This window comes from Larus michahellis, chromosome 2, assembly GCF_964199755.1.
Source record: "Larus michahellis chromosome 2, bLarMic1.1, whole genome shotgun sequence".
Taxonomy (NCBI): domain Eukaryota; kingdom Metazoa; phylum Chordata; class Aves; order Charadriiformes; family Laridae; genus Larus; species Larus michahellis.
Genome location: NC_133897.1, coordinates 22,258,411 through 22,274,922, shown reverse-complemented (window position 1 = coordinate 22,274,922; position 16,512 = coordinate 22,258,411). Strand labels below are relative to the sequence as shown.

General features: G+C 36.3%; 1 protein-coding gene across 1 annotated transcript in view; it reads left to right on the top strand.

The window, feature by feature from the left end:
- Positions 1-16,512, top strand: part of MALRD1 (MAM and LDL receptor class A domain containing 1) — a 269,347-nt gene that overhangs the window by 159,231 nt on the left and 93,604 nt on the right. Inside the window, exon 29 of the mRNA XM_074574506.1 lies at positions 12,921-13,101. Within this exon, the coding sequence (XP_074430607.1) occupies positions 12,921-13,101 (181 nt within the window). The remainder of the gene's footprint in view (positions 1-12,920; positions 13,102-16,512) is intronic.

Here is a 16,512-nt window from a genome sequence, read left to right as displayed (position 1 = left end):
TTCCTCTTAAAGATGTCTCTTTGCTCTGGATCAATTCAGTGAAGCTTAAAAATCCGTAATCAAGCTTTGACTACATAAAGACCTTACTATTTCTTTCAGACTTAGCGTTTTGATTCCGCTGAGCCAGTCCAGTTCATCTAATATCCCAGAGGATCTGTTCTATATATCTACAAGCCCAAGCTACAATCCAATTGAAAAAAATATTCTATAAGAATACAAATAGGCTGTAAATGTCACAAAGAAAGAAGTACAGTTATATCCCAGTTAACATCCCGCTACATCAAAGTAGGGATGACACCTGACTGACAGTAATCACTCTCTTTTACGAATGAAAAAGCGTAAGATACTCTTTCATGATTAGTAGGGAATATTCATGTCAATCCTTGTCCTGCAAACTTGTCACTTTGAAGAAGTGACAGATGAAATATTTAGTAAAACCTTGAAAGTTTTAATGTCATTGTACAAGAATTAAGAATTACTATTGCTAGTTGTAGAATTGTCTTACGATTTTATTGCAGTACACTAAAATAATCTTACATTTTTTTAAAAAAGTGTGTTTAGTTTACAGCAAATCTATGTACTTGTTTTCCTTTTTTTTGTCCCAATTTTTTTATGTTTTGTCTCAGCAGAATCCCTGTAAAGATATATTTTCCCACTCCTTACATTCAGTTTTATATACAGAATCAAGGTGGTATTAGACATGAATTACTGAATTGAAATATTGATTGAAGCAAACAAAACCTCTGAAAGATTCCAGATGTTTTCTTCAGCTGAATTGGCTTTGCCTTGGGATTTTTATTTTTCAAGGCAGTTGTAATGGTAATGCTTTAATTCTTCATGAACAAATCTTCACATTTCAAAGAGCTGAGCAGACTTTCACACAGATTGATTCCATGATTCCTACATCCTGGAAGTGATTTTGTAAACACTGTGACACTGTGAATAGAAAAATGCTTCTGACCTTAGCCACTAACTGTCAAAGTTTCAGAGAAGAAAAGTTAGTCCCACCTGCTCAGCTTCTGGCTGCCTACTGTGTCACTCAAACAGTACTTTGATCCATGTGGTTGACAAGAGTAAGGTGCTCCGCTTCCAAGCAGACCTTTGCCCAGGAGTGGACCTCACATAAGGATAAATTGTTCCAAGATCAGATGTGTCGATGAACAGGGGAAGTTTAGTCCCACCGCCTAAAAAGTTTGAAGTTATAGTTCAATTAAATATTGAATAAGTATCCAAATTGGTAGATACTTATCTGAGCCAAGCAATTTACCGGTCTTTCCATTTAGTTTGTACTAAACACCAATTCAGTGTGAGAATGTCTAGACCAGATTAATTTCTTTCATTTTTAGGAGAGAGGGATGTTTTTTCTTTCTGTTTCAGTGGCCACAGATGAAACTGACAAAGTTACTTTTTTGATGCAGCAAAGCAAGACTTTGTGTCCCAGATGAAAGTTTTAGTCAACATTCAGTAAAGGCAATGAGAGAGGGGCATGCACCTCCTGTTTGGACAACAAGGTTGTATTCTTTCTGTCATTCCATAATCCAACTGATAAAGGAGAATGTTAATCCGGAAAAGATGTGTAGAAGATGAGTTAAAGCTGCTTAATGAAAAGGTGAAATTTGGTACGTGGTTTTGCCTCACATCTTCAAATATGGTATTCAGAGTATTCTCTATAGAAGGAAAACCATGACAGATTTGAGGTTGTCTCTTTTCTGCATACGTCTTTTTATGATCTTGATTCATAAGCTGTTCCTTTGCATCTCTTACTGTATACATTCTGCATTTGTTTAGGCAGTCAATATAAGTAAAGGTTTGACTTTCATTTTATAATCTGAGGAATTTAGTATTGCACACTGTCCTTCCATTTGGCACTGTGGAGGGTTGTAACAGTTTTCCAGTCTTCCTAAAGTTTTTGTAGCTATGATTATTTCTCTTTCAAGCTTTGGTTTTCCAGAGAATTCCAGTTGCCTCAACCCTAAGACAGGAACAATCTGAGGAAACCTGTATAACATAATTAAAACAAAGGTGTGACAAAGTTTGAGACAAAATGGAACCAAGTTGTTTGAAATGTTAATGGTCTTCTGAAAGGGCTTTGATGTTTATCGTTACTCAGTCTTAGCAGCAGAACTGAGGGAAAAAAATGAAATCCAAGCAATCATGTTTGTATCCCTTAAGATACCTAAAAACCAAAATCAAACAGAGGTGGATTATGCTAGGAAATGAAGAAGAAATTTTTCCATTTGAGGAAAAAGGAGGGCTGGGAGGACCAGGAAATGAAAACAGGATGGAGCAGTACAAGGTACTTAATGAATCCCCTTTTACAAAATGTTGTTTTATTTCTCTGTTCTAACTCGTAAGGATAATATACAGAATGAAGATGTATTTTAAGAGCCTAAGAACATGAAATTGTATTTGATGGAAAGAGTGTCATTGGAACGTAGAAAGATGCAAACAAGAAACAGAAAAGTTTGCTTGGCTATAAATGAAAGGTGGCGATAATGAATAGATTTAATAGTTGTGACAGGATAAATCAAAGTTTTAAGAAGGTGATACAGAAAAATTAAAAGAAAATCAATAAAATATTCTTGCCTTCCCAGTATAGAATTCTTTTCTAAAATAAGAGTTTTAAAAGTAGAACTTCATCTCTGCTAATGAGCAACTTAATTGTCATTCCTTGAAATGCCTACCTGCTTAAAACAAAACCCTGTCTCCAGATGAATTACCAGTCGTTTTTTATCAAAGTGTTTTTGAAACTGGCTTTTCTCAACTCAGCACTTACAGCAATTAAGAACCAAGAGCTCCCAGAAATATGGCAAGTGCTGACACTTGTGACAGGGTGAGCTGTTAATGCCTTCTGGTGCTCTAAAGGAATTTACTATGAAATTGCAGAATTCCAAAAGTGGTGCATTTTAAAAAAGGAATTTAGTCAGTGGTATAAGTTTATTTATCAGATGTGTTCATTAGAATGCATGTTCCTTGCTGAAGTGCATATTCCTTTATTACAGTGATGTTAATTTTGGAATTGAAAATTGGAGAAAAGATATTTCAGAGAGTGAAAATCATCTTAATGCTTTGCACAAAGGAGGAAATTAAAGGGATGGATGGATGGGCTTTGCCATTAACTCTTATTATGAAAACCTGCTGAGACTAATACATGCAGACTATCTAATAAAAGGCTTGAAGGCTGAAATATCAGTATTTCATCTTGCTGTTTTCCTTCTTTCTATAATGCACTGTGAAAATGCAATTATGTGATTTTGTAAGTTATCCTTGAAAGTGAAGCCAATTTTTCATGCATACTAATATACTTATGCAGTATACGTTTTGTCTGGATCAAATAATTTCTTAAAGATACCATTTGATCGTCTTGACGTTTCTTTTCGAAGTGTTTTTATAGAAGGCAGAGAAATACTGAACAGAATTTCTGGTTCCTGTCAAAATAGGACTCTGAAAAATTAGAGAGAAACTTATTTTTAATGTATTCTCTTCGGTGCTGAGACTCATGAATCTTCATTGAAGTCACTGCAACTTGAGTAAGCTCATCACTTACAGAAGCATACCCCTAAAGTAAAACTCACCCTGTTTCATTACTCATCAATAACATTTTCCTGTCTTTTGGGACCACTACTCTGTAGATTGTTGCAGTTCTGTTATCTGCCTTTTTGTTGTTTTCTTCTTTGTTTTGCTACCTCCATTTGCTGAATATTTCAGAATCCTCTAGCATGCATCCCTCACCATCCCTTAGCTTGGTGATGGGAAGTGTACATTTTGAGTTTAAAATCTCTCCCTACATTGAAATTTTTTCTGTTTGTCTCTCCCTCAGAGCTACTCTAGGTGGAGTTAATAATTTTGGAATTACATATTTAATGCAGAGCTTCAACATTCACATAATTAGCAGTAATTTTCTAAATGGAGTAGTAATCTTAACCACAAGTCTCTGTGGGTTATTTAATAGGAGAGACAAATTTTCAAAGCACTAGCTAATGGCGGAGCAGCGAATAACTACTGCTGTGCCCGGATTTTGCTACAGGATTAACAACATGTACAAATGTTTTATTTGGTTTGTTTGCATGCACTTACCAACCTTAGACTTCCCATACAGAATGTGTGTCTTTCTCTAAAATACAGTGGCCTGCCAAAGCTGAGGAGAGTTATCGTAATTAGTGCTGTTATAAAGCGCTGCTGAACTGTTTGTTATCTATCTGATCTGTTTGTATCAGTTGATAACTGAATTATCAGCCTGGTGATTGACAGTGTGCCAGAGGATACACGTGCTCATTCATAAGTCACATCTTCATGACCTGATTGTCTGCTCCCATTTTTCTTCATGTCCCCATGAAGAAAAGAGAGAAGACAGAAAGGAAGAAAAAAAGGAAAAGAGGGAAGGAAAGAAAAAAGTGAAAAATTCAAGTCTTGTGTGAACAAATCCTGACTTCATTTCACTCTGACTGATTTAAATAATTTTAATAATTTGATACTGTATATGGATTAATCTGATGTAGAGCTTTTTTGCTTGAATGAAGTATAAGGTCAAACTGTAGGGTTAGGTTACTGTTTTCAAATAATCTAAGCAATATTTTTTAGCAAGTTAAGTTTTAAGAGAAAATCAGTAAGAAGTGAGAAATGAAGAAGAGAGAGAATCTGTCATGCTTTGAAAATAACTTCAGGTGAAGAAGACACAATAATTCACATTGCTTTCTTTTAAGATAAGAGCTTCTGCTCTACAGCATAGGTCTTCAGTTTTATTGCATTTTAATGTTTGGGGGTTTTTTCAAGCTACATATGAAAGACTTAATCATAGGAAGCCAGATCTTTAAAAAAAAGCAAGGATTCTGTGTAGTGCAGTGCTGAAGTAGCAACAGCCCAAATATATAAGGAAGGTGCTCAGAACCCTCGGAAAATGGGACTTGTTCTCAAGTAATGACACCTAAGTAGATAGGTGATGTTAGAAATGTCAGCAAACACATTCACTGTGCTGTGATTTGGAGAAATACAGCTTCATAGAAGAGGTCTTTAACATATGAGCAAATGAGGAAAAGCTGTGTTTTTTCTTCCTTCCATCTCTTATTTCTTTGATGTACATGTAAAAGTGCAGGACTGCACTCCACTCCTTCTTGAGTAAAAGGAGGAAGCAGGGAAGGAACATACCTCATCATGGGATAATGTATCTTTAAACTACTTGGTCAGCCATCGAAAGGCTTTAATGATGCTACTACGTCAAAGAAAGCAAAATTTCATCAAAACTAGGTTTATTAGCGAACTTAATTTGCACACCTTGAAAATACGCTTGATTATAAACTAAAAAGAAATAGCCTGAAAAGTAAACTGCCCTCCTGAAATACTCATGTAAAACGGAGGGATCACCATCCATCAAAAGCTAGAGAAATGAGCAGTGACAGTTAAAGTCACATTATGCTTCTTCTATAGTATGTTTCTGTGCTTTGCATAACACATACCTTGTTCTAAAAATTATGAATGGTAACAGGAAGATACTGTTCTCAAAGGAACCTGAAAGAAGAGGAGAAAAGCTTTTTCCTAACATTTTTAAAAAGTATGTAAAAAGAGTTTGACTTTCAAAAGTCTGAAGGTGCTGCAGAAGGAGAAGCCTTTTGATATAGTGAATCCTGAAAGTCTTTTTATAGTATTAATAATAAACAGTTAATATTTTTTGATTAATCATTTGAAAATATTCTGTCTCTGGTTAAAAAGCCCTCAAGTATATTTGGTTTGAAGAGTCCAGGAATATTTAGCGAGTGTTTTTATTGCCTCCATCCATTTGGTAAGCCCAGCTTCATTTCCTGTGGCTCTGCTGAAATAAATATCAGATGCAAATGAACCAGGGAAATATTTTGAACCCAGCTCAGAACGTGAATAGAAGGAGTGGTGCAGATCAGGAACAAAATCTGTGTTTCATTGCTGTTTCACTGCAGACACAACAAGGTAGATTGTCTCATAGTGGAACCTTTATAAGTGCATCTGGAATACTTAGTGTATTCTTCTGACAGAAATTGTATTCATAAGAAGTTTCTTTGAAATATCTTGTAACTTAAAATTACATACTCCTCTTGCACGCTTTGGATTCACTTCCTAATATTGTTCTGACTGTGTAAGAAATGTAACCTTGAGAATAATGGTGGTCTCTGCTGTGTAGGAAAAATATTAAATGCAACCACAAAATAAAAGGAATTCTTAGATGGAAAGAAATCCTTCCCTCTCCTTCATTCTTAATATCCCCAGGTGAATTAATGAGGATATTGAGCCCAGTAAGATATACTTTCCTCCTGCAGAAGTTCTCAGAAGAGAGGTTATAAACACTTCAGATCATTCTTCAGATGAAGACAAGCATGAAGAAGATTCTGAATTGCAAAGTAATGCAATCATTAAGAAATAATTCCCCTCAGACTATCAGAAGGTAGATTAAAAATCCTCTCAATACGAATAGGAATTTTCCAATATGTCTAGGCATATAGACATACGGATCTAAACAGGTTATGGTCTTCTTAGAAGTAATTCTGCCGTTGTCTGAGAGTGTTTATCGTGCAGCATGATGGGACAGTGGAAGACCAGGACCCACTGCAACAAGTCAATGGAAAAACATGCCTTTTACTGTTAAATTTTCCTTAATGATGGCTCATCACCTCAGCTTGACCTTTGACTATGTTCAACCCATAGAGGGCAGTGACATGCAGTTAATAATAACTTTTCAGAGCCTTAAATGAAAACAGTCTCACATATGTTTTTAGTAGTCTCAGTGTGTGTTTTGGGGAAGAAATTTTCTTAGCTAATCTGTCAATAACATTGGACTTACAGGTTTTCTCAAATTGAGTTTAGGGGATTATAAAGTACAGAATTAGAAAACAGGTTGTAAAAACTACGTTCTGAGGAACTTTCCAGACGTGTTGCCCAGCAGTAGTTTGTACTAATAGTGGACCACATGCCATGAAGAGTTGCAGGTGTTCTTCTGTTGTAGCCCGTGGTCCACTTGTCCTCTAAAGCTTATGGGTAAGACCAACAAATAATCTTCTTTAACTGTTTTTGTCCTCAACAAGATTAGGTGATCATTAAGGCTATTGAGACTGCTTGGTCCCTCCCTTCCCACTGTTCTGGGATGGAACAAATAAGCTTATTGCAATCTGGACCTATCGTGAGGACACTATTAATAAATCAGACTAAATTTATCTGTTTTCTGCTACAGGTAGAGAAATATGTTACCAGGTTAGACGGTGTGATACCTAAAGAGCTTTTTGTCTGTTAGGAGGTATGACTGGTAAACACGGTTGTTTCATTTTTGGTCCACGGAAACATTTGTACTATGCTGGACTATGCTGGTGATTGTGTATACATAGCGAATATTCTACCTGATCTTGTGATGACTTTCTGCACCTCTTTTCCTTCTAGGAAGTTCTAGTGGTTCCTACTATTTGCTTAAGGAAAACATCTGAGATCCCAAGAGTAAGAATTATTATAACACTTGGAGTTTTTATAGATAACTCATTGCTGTACTGTTGCCTCCTGACATTATTTATGTGACAATTAAGTATTAGGTATTGTAACTGAAATATCGATAGGTATATACACATACAAAGATGGGCTTTTGAAAGAACACGTTGATTCACTGGGTTTTCGAAGAAGCTGTGAAACTCTGTTGATCATGGCTAAAAGTCACAGAAGTGCATCCACATCTTAACTGTTGGCAAGAGATTTTTCTAGACTTCACTTGAAAATGAAGGACAAATATTTACAAAGACCTTTTCCCAGAAGACGGATGGGGCTCAGGAGGAAACATGGATTTGTACATTTGAATAGGTAATAAATGGTCAATGGATTCCTGTACCATGAGGTATACCAGCAAGGGAAGAGCTTCTTAATAATGAATAAAAGATAACGCTGGGATTATGGTATAAAAGACACTTTGAAACAGTTTATTTTGGTATTACGTATAACATTCACCTAGAGAAAGTAAAATCAGTTCACAAAGAGGCAAAATAATCAAAAGAATGGGATGCGTAGATGATAAAACAAGAGTTGCATGAAGGCTTTAGCACTCCTTGACCCATGAGATGATGAGCACTTCTGAATTTTAACTTCTGATGTTCTTTGAGCTGTTACACAGAAAGAGTTTACAAAATATTAACATATTAGCACAAAGATTTAGAAGGATTTTAGTAATTATAAAATTACAAGCTTGAGTGGCATGCAGATTGAGGGGTTGTTCACAAAATTTGTAAGAAGAAACATTAAGAAAGACAGATTAAGTTATTTTAGTGGCACTTCCCCTCAGCTGAGGGAGACATCCACAGAAAGATATTGAAGAGACAGTATAAGATTTTAGTTTGAACAGAAAAAAATCTGGCGATTGTCATTTGTTAGCAGTGATGTGTCATTGTTAGCATTTTGCTGTCAAATTACATACCTTGCTAAAAAACTAGCTTTGACCATTTTTTTAAGGCAAAAGTATTTTGCTTGTGCATTCTGTATCAGTGAGATCTGAGACCCTCTCTTCTCTCCTCTTTCAAAGATTTGCATATATCTAATAGACAAATATTATAATCAAGTCTCATAGTTCAGAGCTGCAATTCAGCCTTTTGTTTGGAAAGATAAGGGTATTTCCTTTCACGTACACTGTTTTCTGGATGCTAGTTTTTCATTTTACTTTGGAATACCCTCTTTGGGTGAGGATGGTAGACTGATGGTTTAAGTGATGCAAGGATCTTGTCTATCACTCTGCTTAGCTGGAGTAGAAATGCAGGCAACAAAAGGATGCAAATGGGAAACTAGGTGATGACATGGTTTTAGGAATGTACAGTAGAGTGTGAGATGAACAAATCAGAACTGGAAGGAAGGCCAAGGCAAATGTAATGAGACGTAAGGAAGGTAATAATGTGGCTTTGATACAAAAGTGCTGGTGTGAGGAAAAGAGGCTGGGATTATGTGCAAGCAAGTGTAGTGAAGAAGGAATTGTGGACCCTAGGGTATGATGTGTACAGTGGAGAAGAGGCGTGAAACCTGAGATGTGGATGAATGGCAGCAAGACAGATCACAGCTTTGTTTTTTGGTAAAGAACCACATGTAGCTAGACTCCAGGAGGTTAAGTGGAAAATGGGATTTCTGCCCTGACCAACAGCCAGCATGATCAACCCACACACTCAGAGGCAGCACTGACGCTATCTGCCAAAGCCACAGATCTTAACCGTATTGTATCAGTCTGTTGGAGCATAGAGTTAGATTGGGCTTTTTGCCACCAGCCCAGTTTGAAGAACTATCTAGACACTCAGTATGAGTGTATGTCAGTAGAAGAATAAGCCTCACAGAAACAGAAAGAAAGGTGACACTGTGGCCTCCAGCCTCCTCTACGCTGGAACACAGTCCTTCTGATTGTCATATATCTCTTTTACATACCTCTCTTTTATATTAATACAAGTATATGGGACTGAAAAAGATCAAAGGATTTCTGGATGCAACGGGCAGGTCAAAGCACAGACTGATTTTTTCTCCCCTCCTCGGGCCGTATTTTTGTTTGTTTTAGAAGTAAACACATTCCAAAGATATGAAAGAAATGCCAAAGCACCAGACAGATTAAATAGCTGGAGAATGCAGAAAACAAAACAATAATTCATGAAATGGAATCTGCAAAGCGTACAAACGATGATCTTCTCATGCCAAGTATGTATCCAGAAGTGTATAGCTTACACCCCTTAGCCAAGCCAGCTCCACTGTCTGGACCCAGGGAGAAGAGGAGAGCCAAGCTTCCTGCTTGTCTCCCTTTCCCACCTCTTCCTTGGCTGTTTCATGCAGACAATGTGCAGGGCTTGTGTTTTTGAAGGGATTTTTCACTCTGGATTAGAACAGCATTCCTGCAGTTATGCAAGGGATGAGCTTGCTTTTCATTTTGTTATGTAGATGTGTAGCTGAGCAAGTGAAAAATCAGCCTTTCATGCTTTATGAAGTTCTGCTGTTGCATGGGAACTGCCACTGTTGAACCCAGACAGGAAAAGAAATGTGTCTCTCTCCTGCATTTTATTTGTGTACGCATATTCAGGAATTTGTGAACTGCAAGGAGACTCCCATTTCTGTTGTAAAGTTTCTACCTGAAAAAAATTCTTTCTAGCAAAAAGGTTTCTATGTATTTCAGTGTCTCACTGTGGGGAAAAAATAACCCAGTTCCTATAACTGCATAAACACTTGATACTTTATGGTTATGACACCATATACAAATTGATGGCTACATCATTTTATTTGGATATTTCTAAAGTATGTGATCAGTGTTACTTGGTACTCGCAGCATACTTTACTCAAAAATCAGCATGACAAATGTAACATAAGTCTGAACAGAATGTAATAAAATATATTGTGAAATCAATCGATATCAGGCTAACAGCAGAAGTGAGGCTCGTATTCTAGTTAACTGTGCTACATTTAACATTTCCAGATTTTGTATAAATATTTATCTCTCTATATTTTAAGAAGTTCCACTGACTTCTGTGCATCCAAACTTAAACGCATGTAATTTTTTTATAGATTTGGGCCTTGATGTTGGGATAGATACAAGTTCTGAATTTTTCTATCTCGCTTAAACGCACAAAAGTAAAGGATTTCCCTTATCATTTAGTATTACTATTATCCACTTCATTTTAAGTCTCCTAAATTCACCACTAGTGTACAGCACTGAATTGCTTTTGTAAAATGAATCAGTAATTTCTTGTAAATATTTTTTGGGAAATTTTCGCATTCCAAATAGTTCTCAAGGGCAGACAGAAGAGGTTCTAGAGACAAAAAATGGACTAAATGTTAAAACTTTTTGAAGTTTTTTTTCTCTTCCATGTTTCCATGTATTTGTTAAAGCCAAATGGAACTCATCATAACTATCCATTTTATTCGTGTAATGGATAGATGGAAGGTGTTTCCAGACTAAACAAATTACCCCGATAAGTAATGCTTTTTTGGAGGTTATTCAAAAATATCAGAATCAATTGAATAGATACTGTTGAGTTACTGAAATAGTTAAATTGTTGACTATATAACTGATGAACAAGGAAAATATGGTTAAAGCTAAGTTATGTTTGAAGAACTGTTTTACCACTGTTAAAATCAGTTTTGATTACTGTATCTACTCTTTTTTATCCCAGTGTTAATATAGAGTCCTCTATGCTGTGTTTCCAGGTTGAAATCCAAGTGAAACTTTTAGAAAGGGTCTCACGTTCATTCTGATTGCCTGTTCCCCTCAATTCCATTGATTATAGGCCTGAAAGGGGCTTGGCCTTCCCTATAAATGAATGGATCTCTGATGTGATGGCACATAAATAACCAGGAGTCTCACTGGGAGAGATACACTGAGAAAATCATACGCAGTTGTCATCGACTGAGAAATTAGTGGTGCAAAGTGCTAGTGAGGCCCTGTTATATTAGTCTTTAATGGAGCGCATCATTGGCTTTAAACCAATGAGACATAATGGAAGATGCAATGTCTAAACTTGCCTCTGTATGTGCTTGTGTGCTCAGTCATCGTGACTTCCGAAGGGCTTCTATTGCTGTTGCTCCAGCACCATTAGTAGTGTAGAGCAATGGGGTTGTTCAGCTGAATGTGGATTATGGTTTTACATGCAGTTATGGAGATCCTTCCCTGTGTTTTATTTTGTATTTAGCAATTTAAAACAATTATCAGTTTTAGCAATTTATTGTTTTCAACTAACTCCTTTACAGTTAATGATGATTTTCCAGAACGCCATCATCAAGCCACGATTCAGTATCTCTATGCTTGGTAGGTCTGAGGACCTCCTTCTAAAAGATACCAAGAATTCTATGAATTCCCTGATTCAGAAACAGTTAATATATTTTTGTGCATACTTGTCTGCACTTTCCTGTTCAGAATACAATACCTAAAGCTCCAAACTTCATTTCCTCATCGTAAATATGCATAAGACAATCTTATTAACATAAATCTGATCTAACAGGTTCACCATGTATAAAGAAATGTGATTAATTTGCTTCCCTGCCTATTTTTACTGTCATCTCTGTTTTCCTTAGGTTTTGTTTGTTCATGTTCTACTTTCTTAGAACCCTTGTTGTGCATTACATTTAGCTGCTTGATGCATTGCGCAGTGTTTTTATTAACCCTAGCTGGAGTACTAATGGGTTTTGATAAGAAAAGACTAGCAAAAATTTTCTCATTTACAATTTGGATGATTAGTCACATAGTCATAAGGAAAAATTAATTGTGACATATACAAAATTTTGCAAATATTTACTTTTGGTGCCATCATATATATGTGTCATTTATTCACAGCAATTGAAACTGGTGCATCTGCATTCCAATACTACTATTAAAAAATGAAGCATGTTGTTTGCTGCTGACTTGCCCGTTACGTTATATGATGGGACACTTAAAGAAAAGCCTTAAAATAAATCAGCTTATTTAAAAGTCAGAATGCTCCTAATTACCTTCAAATAAACTACACTAAGCATATGATTACCTTATACTTGTTAGCTTTTTCTCCCTTATACTATCATTGTAACAACTTTTAAAAGATTTTACCTATTTAATACCCTAATTTTAAAATGGTAGACTAACCTTGCGGCCAGTAATATATTCCAAACATGAAGAATGAGCCTCAGAATTATATAAAGTTAAATACAACTCTACCAAAGGGACTGTTTTGGAGTTCAATCATACACATAGTAATTTCTGTACCAAGAGTCCGTCTACTGTTGATGTTTATGTGTGTTTTATGGTAATCATCTCATTTTGCTGCTTTTCCTATTATCCAAGCAAAGCATATGTTTACCATTGCTTGACAAGAATGTCAAGGCATGTCTTGCAGTCTTGTCCCTGGTTTTTTGAGTTCTTTTTTTTTTCCCAAAACCTGTTATTTGATAATCCATACTTACGTGTATCTTACTATATTTATTTTTTTTCCAAACTTCAGACTGATGACGGGATTGTGAAAATATGGAGTGAATCAGGAAATCATGGTGACAAGTGGAACAAAGTCGAGTTACACTTGGGGAAACTGAGGAATTTTGAAATTATCTTTGAAGGCATTCGCACCAGAGACCTAGGAGGAGGAGCCGCAATAGATGACATAGAGTTCAACAACTGCACCACATGTAAGTTCAAGAGGGATGCTAAGATCAAGAGGGAAGTTTCTAGAGGGATGCTAGAGATGTAGGATGTTCTTGCTTGTTTTTAAATACATCATGGTTTTACTGTTTTTATCATAACGTCACTGTTCATAAAATCAGTTATGAGTACACTGTTTTCAGTCTTATAACTTCAATACCATTTTCTACTCACACAGAAAGTCTTGTATTAGTGCAGTGTTCTCACACTAAATTATTGCAGGTAAATCCAAGAAATACCTGAGTTTTCATTTCCTTAATTTATTTGGCTTCATGTAAGAATTTTCCGTCTTTAATTCATTGGTAAGTTACTGAGTCTCTGATGGTGTATATAGTCATTTTATATAAATTATTTCAGATTATATCAAGTGAAGCCTGTGGTCTCACTGTTTATCATAAAGGCTCTTGCCATAAAAATGAGTTGAGACCACAAATCAACCATTGTCACTTTTCCCAGTTCAGTTCGAGTGTGAAGGCCAGCAAAGCAAAGAAAAGCTTTGACTCCTTCACAGGGTACTCACTCTATTTAAATCTTTTTGTGGACATAGGCTAAAATAGGAAAGATAAAAACTGGATGGATTGTGGCTTCTATCAAGGAGGGAGGTGGTCTTTACCTCTGCTAAGAAACAGTCTGACACAATATAACTGGATTTTTTGAGTGAAGTAATCATTGCTGATGCCATGTATCAACGCTATATGAGTTTTGGGGAAGATTTTTGGGCAAGCTTTAACCTCCTGCTGTGGTCTGGATGCCAATTATCAACTGCAGTATGGAAAATGCACTTCTGGAGAGCATCTTTTGATCTAGTTTCACCTGGAAAATGCAAGTTTTGTGTTAAGAAATTGCTCTGTGGTGTAAACCAAAGAATGGAAACTGGATACAACTTGGGACCTACTTCAGAACTGCACTTTAGTAAAACTCTAAGGCAGATATGCTCTTAAAAGGTCTTCCAGGGACATGAAAGCTAGTGATTCCCTTATGCTTTTTCTAAGTGTTTCATTGTCCCCATTGCTACACATGTGATTATTCTCCAACGGACAAGGGTAGACAGAAAATGATGTCCTGGTAGGTAATGAGAGGTCAACGTTCCCCTACCACCTTGAATAGTAAAGAGGATGCTGATCGCTCTTGCAATTTTTTGCCAAGCTGTGGGTCTAGTTAAATCACATTTCTGGGATCCTATCCCATTTTGGGGCTAGAACAATTTAAACACTTCATTTCACAGTCAGATTCATGAAGGCATTCAGAAAATAAAAATAGCAAGATTTATTTTTCTAAGGACGAAGAAAACTCCCTGGTAAATTCATAGAGATGATATCAACATACCTTCACATAACAAAAAAATATTTCTGCTTACTCTTAAGCTCACATATTTTATAATAACCCGAAAATAGACGTTATATAAACATAACTGGAAATATTCCACAGAGATGTCATTGCAAGGAAGGAAATTGTTTCAATAGGGAGTTGGAAAGCTGTCATATGAAGGATTTTAAATCTCTTAAAATACTAAGACTGCTGAAATTTACATTGGTTTTAGTCTATGACCCCATAAATCTGAATGTTAATAGTGTTATATAACCAGTGTTGCATTAAAATACCTTTGCACTGAAACACTTCAGAAAGTAACTAGGGTTTATTACCATATAGCAACTATTTGGTTTACAGCGCTGCTTCGGCAAGAAGCTCTATTGGGAAAGCAGTTGCACCATGTGCTCTGACTACTTTCACATATTTACAGCTTCGGCATAATGATATTCCTGTGTATTTTGCAAAAAAATATTGTTTATGAAGATGGATGATTCAGAGGAGGCTTTTCTCATAGAATTTTGAAATACACAGTTGGAGCTCAATATACAATACAAATACACCTTTTTTAAAGATGGAATTAGAAAAGTTAGAAACCCGAGATGCTAATCCTTTATAGAGCTGTCATTTGTATGGTGAATGTTTTTGCACTGTAATAAGGTACAATCTTTATATAATCAGGAAACGCTCACTTACAGCATCTCCAGTAGTGTACGATAGGTAGAGCAGAATATCGTTAAAGTTTAGGTGCATGTATCCTATGGGAATGGGTTTATGCTTATCTCTTTGCTCTTCAGAAGGATAAGAGCCCTGTCATGTATTTGCTTTTTAACTGTATGTACGTGCATGTGTGCAAATGCGTGTCTATAAAAAACCAAACCAAACAAAAAAACCCAAAAAAATGACATGCCCCCCCTCTTTTATTTCCTTGTCTCTATAACGGTATTTGAGCTCAAGCCAAAGTCAAGAGGGAATCATTTCATTGTCTTTAGTGCCTTTCATATCAGTTCCATGTAAGAGCTCCGTGATTTTTTTTCCTTCTACTCCACAAGTTGAGATCTGCTTGCTTAAATTTCTTGAGACTTTTGGTATGCTGACCTTCCTGTTGGCATGATGACATGAAGGATCTTGGTCTGACCTTTTTCATTCTTGTTGTTATTGATTCTTTACCTTTGTAGAACAAACAAACAAAATACATTTTGCCAGATTCTCAAAAATAACATTTCAGTCTGACCCAAGACTGGGGCGTGCAGGACAGAGAAAGCATGTCATGTCTAAATTGTTTTTTTGCAGCGCAGGGTTCACAGTTTTATTGTGTCTATTGTAACAAAGCTAAAAGACGGTAAACACAATCTTGCTGTGGCCAAACTCAAGGAGAAGAGTAGCATACAAACCAGAAGGGGTCAGGGGCTTCTTCTCAACAAAATGACTTGATTTACAACACTTATTCATGTACTGTGTTTGTAGCTGCAGAATTACTGAGCTAGACACATAGCCAGGGTCCTCTAAGGGAACGGAAGGCCACATCCATATTCTCCACTGAGACTTATTAGGTTACGCTAAAATCTTATATAATATTATGGATATGCTAGCCACAGTAATTACATAAGCAGAGGAAAAACCTAGAAGATAATTGAAAATAATTAGAACTTAAATAGTATGTTTGAAATAAACAAAAAGGAATGGAAAGGAGAAAGCCTTAATGTGCATGGGAAAAAAATTGAATATTTATCTGCTTCCCAGCAGATGGATGTAGTGGCGAGGAAGAATGTTAGAGCAATTCTGGACCTTTCAGATATTTTGGCATAACCTCCTCCTCACAGACTGTCCTTTTGGAAGCTGCTGAATGGTATTCTTGGATCATGGTTTGCAGTCAACACAATAAAATAATTGCCTCTCTGCAGAAATAATGTACTCAAATGGAGAGAGTGAGGAGGGAAGAGAGAGACAGTCTGCGTGAGGATTTTTGACACGTGACTATTAGAACTGCTTTTATCCAATATGGTAATATTCAATGGCTAGAGCAGAGTTTAATAAATCCAAAGACTTTTTATTGTGCATGTGCTCTCCTTCAGCTTGCTTTCATATAG